We start from the raw sequence: 9,214 nt of genomic DNA on the forward strand, positions 1-9,214 counted from the left end.
TACTAGCATTTACCTAGGATAAGCAGTTGATACACCTGCTTCTCAGTCTGACCTTTCACCACGGTTCTGCTAAAGGGACAGCCACAGAGTGACTTCAGACCCAAAGCTGGGTTGTGGCCAGTGTGAAGCCACCTGGCTTGGTTGAGATACCATGACTTGTTGTGTGGCTACTTTGCACTGAAGTGGACAAGAAATGGCAGAAGATCACACTGCAGATGTATATTAGGGTGACCTCCTACTTGTGAGGGCAATTCAGAGAGATTTCAGTAAATTTCACAGCTTTCCACAAGATCCATCCACAAGGAGTAATTTGGCCATGCCACGAGTCACACAACATTGTTTTGGAGGGCTTCTAACCCCATTTAAACTGTGAAGAATGTCCCTATAGACGCCTGCTCACTCATGAAAAATGGAAAATGTACTTCTCAGTGCATTCCTATTTAGTAAACTTTATCCTCAACTGTTTTCTTTTAAGGCACTATTCTTGAAGGAATTTTAAGCAAAAGTGTCAGTGAAAAAAGTCATTGACTCCCTTTCTTTGCTGTTCCTTCCTTAGGAATTTGTGCATGTTAAAGAGCTGCCTGCAAGCAAAATTATTAGCTATTACACTCATGCTGAATCAAGCAGCTCCTCTGATTGCAACAAAACCCACAGACCTCTTATTGAGGAAGTCAGCTCTGAAAGTGAAAAAACTATCTGTCCTAATGTGTGAGGTCTCTGCCTGACAATGTGATAGTGAAGGTACAGGAAGTCGGCACTGCAAAGACAGAGTGACAGCAAACAGACCACAAACTTCCTTAGATAAACGACATCTTTCAAACCACACAATACCACTTGATACCTTTGTGCCCCTTGGGCTGTTACAAAGTGCAGCTGCACTTCAGCCCAGATTGATATCACTTGGGATGGAGACCATCAATCCACGGGACAAGTGCAGGCTGAACACACAAACACAGAACTCACACAATCTCACCGTTTTAACATAACGCTGGAGAGGGGACGGAGCCATTTTCCCAAAGGCTCAAATGAGTCTAGTGACACTGTCCGACATGAACATGGGAACCAAGTCCTTCAGATAGGAGGGGAGTTGATCTCAAAAAACAGTTAGTCATCTAAAACTAGCCAGACAGCTTCTGCAGGCAAGCTGGGCCAGCTGTCCAAGACAGCCATGAACAATCCTCTGGGAAAGCCACATTTTTCACATTGACCATAGTAAGCATCTGCACAACTGTGTGAACATACTCTTAGTTTTCTACCAATTCCCTCACGGCTCCTCACAACCAAAGAGAAGAGAGAATCAGCAACAATCTCATATTAACAATGACCCCTAAAAGCTGCTGGCACCGATGGAAGCCTTCTTGTTGATTTCAGTGCACTTTGGATCAGCTTTATCTCTACTATCTATAGACCAGAATTTTCATCTTAAACTCACAACCTCAGGTGAAAAGATCTGCATTAGAGTTGGCTGGAAACAAAAAGAGGATGAAAAATCAACTCCTCCTATTTAAACAAGAATTCCAAAATTTGGCTAGGAAGAAAAGTAGAAATGAGCTCTGAAGTTTTGAAGTCTCCAGGGCTCTAAAATGTTGGCTATTAGACAGTTTATGGAGTATGAGATATGGATCTCCTAAAACTGAGGGGCTGCAGTGCAGCAAAAAACCAAGAAACCTTAGCACTGGTTTCAGGACAGCTCAGCAGGCAAGCTGCCCTCAAGCAAAAAGAAGCAAGTCCAGGTTCCCCAGTGGCCCTGCGGGCAAGTTCCCCAGGAACAGAATGATATGGAATATGAAACATTTGTTTCAAAAGAAACCAGAATTTTTGCCAAGGATAAAATCTGATTATAAAGAAAAGAGAATGTCCCACTGAGAGAACCAGTCAAGCACACAATTCCTGATAAGTTTTGTTCTGTATTGTTTCACCGGCATAATCAATTATCTTGCTGTTTCCCCAGATTTTTTTAGTAGAAAGTTGCTAAATTCCACTCTTTTGGAAGGCATTTGACATTCAAAAGTGGCCTAAAGAACATCAGATGCAGTGGCCCTACGTAATGTGTTCCTCAGGAACTCACGGGATAATTAAATTGCTACAGCTGAGAACTTGTAAATTGACTTTGCTTCTCCACTACATCTTGGAGATTTTCTTCAATTTCTTTTTCCCTAAGAGTTACTTTGACTGGCTCAGACTTTGTGGCTGTAAGGTAATTATAGAAACAAAGACAATAAATTGCAAAGGAGGGTATTTTAAAGGTGTGTGGGAATCTCTTAAAAATGTAATGTACTTATTTCCATCACTAAATATTTTAAGCATTAAGCAGTCATGTTCTCCAATGCTAGATGAGGCAATAAATCTGCCAATGCATGCAGATGAACCCCATTTAATCCCTATACACCTCTTACTGCAAATTATGCTGTCAGATAAACCCCCCCAAATAATGGGTTTGCTTATCTTCTCAGGGAAGGAAGCTAACGAAGAGAGTATGATCTTCAAGCTCAGATCAAGTGAAAGATCCAAAGGTTTACAATAGGATAAAGAACAACTGCAGCATCCCAACAGGGAGATTATTCTACCCACAGGAAAAAAATAAAAAAGGGCATTTTTCTCTGTCTCAGAAGAGACAAGATCCAGAATGGGCTAAGATCCCCCCAGTTCCTTTTTTTCCTCAATTAACATAGCTGTTTCCAGTGAAAGTGTCACAGCTCTCGTAATATATTTATTTTACTTGTCTCTTTTCTAAATAAAATTTTACTTATTTCACTAGGACTCCAACATTCTTCCAAACACATTCCGTACACTAACAGCTAAGCAGAGTGGAGTAACCCTGCTAGGCTGGCACCAGAAAGCTAAAGCTGCTCAGGCATCCCAAAGAACTTGGCAAATACTAGGAGACTCCTGAGGGCTCTGACGCATCCATAAGTTTCTGGGGTGTAATCTATTGAATTGGCACTTTTACCAGTTTGGGGCTGTGAGGAAGGTTATGTCAAACATTCTCCCTTCTCGGCACATCACCTCGTGAAGGTTAGGGATCCTGAGAGAGTGAAGCGGCTACATCGCTATGTGGATGGGGTGTGCTTTCATCCCCTGGGGAAGAAGAAAGCATTCACAGTGCAGCAAAGACTTCCACCATGAGACAGCTGAGTAGGAGAGGCAGGGTCACACCTGCAGGATGCTATAGGAAATAGCGAAGGAACAAGCTCTTTGCTTCAGAAATAAGGAACAGAATAAGCTACCACAGCAAAGACACACTGCTTTGATTGGGCCAGGAAGTATAAGCTGAAAGAGGAAGGATAATTAATTTCTACAGCAGAGACCTGAGAGTTTACAATGAACACTCAGATGGGCAGAAATAAAAGCTTGTCCTGAATTCTCCTATTCTGAAAGAAGGTAGCATTGAACATAGTATTAGAAAGAGCAGCCTGATGGAAATGAGCACTGCTGCATGTTTTTATGGTCATGAGAACGGTGCGGAGCATGTCAGGGCTTGGCGGTGGTAGAAGGTCAGAGCTGATTCTCAGAACCCAGTAACAATAGAGTCATCATGGACACAGGTGCTTCCGGGATTGATCTTGCAATTTGGCTGTTTCCAATTAAATGTGAAGCAGCTGTGGCCCTTTATCTGCTCAAGTCGCTAGAATCCATCTGAGGGGAAAGTTTCTCTCATGTCCTCCTCTCTCCCCACCCCAAGCATGCAGCTCTGCTTTCTAAAGACAGAGAAGGGCAGTGATGGCCAGGTGACAGAAGCCCCACAAAAAAAAAAAAAAATTGCCTCATCTCAGGGCAAAGCAATGAGGTTTGTTTTCCATTGCCTTACTTGGGGACACGGAGGAGAGCCAGCAAAACAAGAAGCAAATATGAAGGCTGTTGAAGGCTATCAGGCAAACAGATTTGGGACATTTTCCCTCAGGCAATCGAGTACAACAGGGTTTCTTTTACAGAAAGGGATCAAGCTTTAAAGAAGGTGTTTTCAATAGTCAGCTGGTGGGATTCTAGAAGAGGCTTAGGATGGACAATGCTGGGCCACCAGGCTGCTACGGGATTTCAGAAATCCAGTTGGTGAGAGCTCCCAAATAGCTCCACACCAGCTAAATGTACATTATATGAACTTTTCTTTGCCAGTTCACTGATTCTGGAGCCATCAAACCCCTCCATGCGCTGGCTATCTCTTCTAACCTGCCAAAGGCTCACTTGACTTTTCCCCAGTACCTCAAGAAAGGGAGAAATTGGCTCAAATTTTTGCATGTCACTAGACAACAGAAATGTGAAACTATAGATACTCATTTTAGTTGGCTTAAAGAGCAGCCATTTCACAACCCATGCTTAGCATTTTGGACAGAAGGAGCCAATAACCTTATGGCTTTATCCAGCCTGTATGTAACTGAAAGCATTAACAGCTTTGGTCTATGTCCTGTTCTGCTCTTCTTAAGGCTTTTCTGATACACAGGAACAGTGCTAGTTATTTTCTAAAAAGGTATTCTCTTGTCCTTTCTGAAACTGGCAGAGCTTACACGTCGTACCAGGCTACCCACCGATTTATGGTACCACTGCTTCATTATTATTGAACAGGGACAATCAGACTACTAATCATTTCAATAATAATAATAGTAATCATCATCATCACCATACTGTTCTAGGAACAGAGATACTAAAGAAAAATAGTATTTGCTTTTCTGGCAAGGCAGCATTGGTAAGAAGTAGGTCGTAGCACGAGTGTTTTGCTAAAGTTACTTTCATTGTTTCAGACAATGGGGTTTCTGACTTAACCCAAGAAAGACTGTCTGGCAAATTACTGTCAAGAAATCATTGATATTTGGCCAAAACCACCCTCACTTTCAACATGATACACCTCCAAACGTTCCTGTGTGCCAGCTCAAATTGTTCCTCTTCATCCTTCTGCACACAATCCATCCACAACAATCCTTTTTTGAATTCCCTTGGCCAAAACATAAGCATGCAGCTGCTTCAGTTTTTTTCCAACCCTAGCATTTTTTCCATGTGCTGTCCACCCCCACCAATCTGTGCATTAGAGGCCAGCTGATCTTCCCTGAACACTATCCAGTTTTCAACTGTCAGTGCCAGAACGCAATGGAGTGGGCTTCACTCCCTTATACAATTTACTTGGAAGTAAAGCAGAAACATCTCTTTCGGGTTTCAGCAGAGGAGAGAAATTCCTCTCAGTTCATGTATGGCTCCACGAGAACCAAGACAAAAACACCTGCATCTCTAATCCATAGAACTATTTCTGCTTGCAAGCAGCTCAAAACTGTTTGAGCTTCCACTTATTTGTTGTATGTATATATACATGCAGTTAGTACAGCCACTATCCCAGAACGGTTCCTCTTCTGAGTCTTTCTAACCATTTGAAAGATTAAATAAAAACATTTGAAAAAAGTAAAAAGAAGAGGAAAAAAAATAAGGGTAGACAAAACCTCAACGTTCCTTAAGACTCTCAATTACAGCAACATAACCCTAAGATCACAACAAGTAACTGGCCATGCTCTCTGAATATGCCATCTGCTTTTGTCATAAAGTGTTTGACTGTGTTTGACGAGATTGTCTTTTGCACCTCACCCAGAAATCATACAATACAAAGCGGTTTGCAGCAGCCTCCTCATTTCTAAAGGGGAACCCCAAGCACTTTGATGTAGGACGATAAAAATATAGTCCCTGATGTGCAGGTCCAGGAGTCTATTTTTCCTAAAGGCAGCAAGCTGTTCCCTGTGAATATATTTAAATTCTCTTTATTTAAACTAACTATAATCTTCTACTGATTCTGCACCTTGAGTACTGCAATTTAGGGGCAACTCTGGATTTCTTTACCATGCCATTTATTTTCCTTTCTGTATTCTCATCTAAGACTGGCTGATCTGCCTGAATCATCAGACCATAGCAAAACATACAGAACATCTAATCTTTATGCTCTCTCCCAACTCAATCCAGTACCCCTCTAATAAAGTTTTGTATGTTCAATATTCAGAACAGACTCCACTGGAATTAGGGTACTAGTCCTCACAAAGAGATCAACCTGCACAACAGTCTGGTCTGGAGCTGGGAACAGAAACTACCAGGTGCAGATAATGCAGCTGAGGACATATGCATCGTTCTAGGCAGCAGCCCAAGTCCATTGCCTTCAAGTACTTTTCCCCCAGGAAAATGGACAGTTTTAGGGAAGATATCATGAGCGAGAGACACTGCTGCCCAGGCAGGGGAACGCATACACATAGTGCAAATGTGCCCCATATTGCAAATAAGTCAACACTAAGCACTGGCTTGGCTTTATTTCAGTTTCCTGCCCCATCAAGTTATTTCGAGTCTGTGGTGATGTGTACAGAAATATCCCATGACCATAAAGAGCAGAGACTACTCTTGGACATCTCTCACACTTCCGTATCTATCTTTCTTCTCAAAGGCTTGTGAGCAGCCAATAACTTAATAGGTTCACAATTTCCACATGGAATACTTTTCATAGGAAGATGATACTTTCAACTAAATGAAAATCACTGAACAAAATGCCTGATTCCCTGAAAGGAAAGTTTCTTTGTCAGAAACCTAGGAACGGCATACCTCAGCTGTTTTGGTAGAGTTTGCGTTGATTTTCTGTTTTGCTATATTTTTTGACACAGGCATTTTTGTTGGTTTTAGCCAAAATTTCCAGCTCCAGTCAGTTACAGTATGTACTGCTCTTCCCTGTGCCGCGTTGACTTTTCTCTCTCTGCCAAAGTGCTTCTTAAACCTCCTCTGAATACATGCTCTTCTTTGTATTTGATAGCTTTTTCTTCCTCTTTTCCCTGTTATTTAAGACTATGCTTTTATTGCTCAACATATTCCAAGAAGCATTTAGGATAAATGCTCTGTCAAAGACACTTATGTACAGTTGAGCCATATTATAGTCTATATGGATCCTTGTGGATGTTTCACAAATAAGGCTAGAACAGCCAGATTTTCCAACTATATTAAATGAAGCTTTTTCAGACATGGTCTACTAGCCTGCAATTAATCCTCCACATTGAAACTCGTCTCATATTTGGACCATGTCATGTCTGCCCAGCAGGGACAGAGCATGCTGCTAACACTTACTCCTAATGAGGATAACAATCCTATAACAGATTATGGCCAACTTATACCTGGAGAACGCAAAGGAAAGGCTAACTTTGCAGAGCTGGATGGTTTCTCACCATCCCTCCCAGTTTTATTGTCTATATCTTTAGAGAGAGATCTCATCAAAATGTCCCAGAAAGAGAAAAGTCTGGGGAAGGAAGGAAGTCTGTTTCACCTACTGAGGACAACTTTCTGCCATATTTTATCTCACAGTAATGAAGATTGTTAAGAGCCTGGTAATCAACCCTTCTCGCCTCCCTTACTTCATCAGATAGATGGAGAAGCTCGGCGAATATTGAATTGCTCTTTACCTACCCACCACACTTTCCAAGGTGCATCAGCTACAGTAAATTTGGTCCTTCGGGCAAAACTGAAATTCCACCTGAAGAAGAGCAGGCTGAAAAATGAAGCTGGTGCAACTAAAGCCGCATAGAGAGAAAAATACAAAACAGGTATGGGGGAAAATGAGCTTAACAAGATTTTTTTGAAAACAGAAGGAAACTGGCACTTCTGATCTGGTGTAGTAAAGCAGCTGTGATATGGATAATGTCCCCAAGTGAGAAAAACAGCCCCTTTGGCTCCATATGTTTCCAAACTCACACAATGGATGCTTTACAGGGCACATTTTGTCTGGAACTTGGGTGGGAAAGGGCGGTTCATCCTCTTCGCCCACCTCCTATACTAGTGCAATAATCTTACTTAGTCACAGAAAAAGGGAGAGAAAAAAAGAAGAGGAGAGAAAGTGATTAACAATCTGTGGGCAGCTGCTTACTTTCCAATTGGTTGTCCAGGAGAGGTGTGCTCCACTTCAAATCCTGCTTGTCTCAGTACATCAATCACAGTGTTGTTACCCAGGAAGTGACCTAAAATACAGGTAGAAAATAGCACTGTCAATCAATCTGCTCCTCTCACTTACTCGAGTTTCTCCTGTTGGAACAACAGGTTTAGGAGGCAAGGTTACCAGAAGCTAGATCAGCTCCAAAAGCAAGAAAAGGACGTTATGCAATTGGTTGTAACTCAGACTCAGCTATTCACCACTGCAGCTTTTGGCAACAGCCAGAGGAAGAGACAGCGTACAGCTCAGTATGGTCATCTTCCATCTTATTTACCTCTCCCTCCCCTCACGTGGCCAAGGGACTGGGCGGATAAAGAAAAACCTAGATGAACTGCTAGTCTCATCTTCCACTGTGGCCGTTTTTCATATATGCACAAACTAAATAAACTTCTAATGCGGATGTCAGAATGACCCTGCAATGGCAAAAGAACTATTACTAGGGCTTTGATTCACAAACTGGAACAACTTATAACTCCAGATGTCCATCCTGCCCATCATCATTCATGGACATCTGTTTATGAAGAAGCTCTGAAGCCGCTGTACTGCACGCTCAGTGCTTATCTACCTAAAATGGCAGGGATTCAGGAATTGCTTCATCAGCCGCTCAGCCACCTGCACAGCAGAGTTGGGAGAGCTGGGATGGTAACCTTATCTCTCCCAAAACATGAAGATTTAGTCCTGTAAATCAGGGCTCTTCGCTAGAAGTGTAAAGGTCACATTCCTATTCACAGAAGTAACAAAGAGCCCGCTAAGTATTGCAGCATGTACTAGTCTTGAAAGAGTTTACGTAAGGGAGTCCTAGATACTTGAGATCTGAACCAAATCCCACTGGAGTCAATGGGAGCCCTCAAAGGGCTTTGGGTACAGACTCAATAAGGCAGTTTAATCCTTCCAAAGCTTTCAACTTATTGTCAGAGTCCCACATTGTTTTCAGGATGGGTTAGATGTGTAAAGTAAGGAGGCAAGATGTCCACTAACAGGTTTATTAAAATCCATGTAGCCCAGTAACGTGTCCCCAACTGTAGCCTGTGGTGAATGTTAAAGGTATATAAATATATGCACGAATGACACTGAGAAGGGACAGAACAATCCTCCTCCATTACACCCATTACCTCCCAGCTCGGCACGGCTGGGTGACCCCCATTCACATTCAGGTCAGCGCATCTCACTGCCAGCTCTGAATAGACCAATTCACCATGAATATGCTCAAGACTCCACCTCCACATACTTTTTTGCCCCATGACATCCTGCAGCAAGGAGTTCCACCATGTGCTGCATGTAAAAGCA

At 42.3% G+C, this 9,214-nt stretch overlaps 1 protein-coding gene across 1 annotated transcript in view; it reads right to left on the reverse strand.

The window, feature by feature from the left end:
- The window catches only part of LOC104501766 (metalloprotease TIKI2-like), a gene marked incomplete at its 5' end in the record, with an annotated part of 44,257 nt that extends 36,302 nt beyond the window's left edge, over nt 1-7,955 (reverse strand). Inside the window, one exon of the mRNA XM_010145633.1 lies at nt 7,865-7,955. Within this exon, the coding sequence (XP_010143935.1) occupies nt 7,865-7,955 (91 nt within the window). The remainder of the gene's footprint in view (nt 1-7,864) is intronic.
- Nucleotides 7,956-9,214: the final 1,259 nt, after the last annotated feature.

This window comes from Buceros rhinoceros, unplaced genomic scaffold, assembly GCF_000710305.1.
Source record: "Buceros rhinoceros silvestris isolate BGI_N320 unplaced genomic scaffold, ASM71030v1 scaffold1711, whole genome shotgun sequence".
Lineage (NCBI taxonomy): Eukaryota > Metazoa > Chordata > Aves > Bucerotiformes > Bucerotidae > Buceros > Buceros rhinoceros.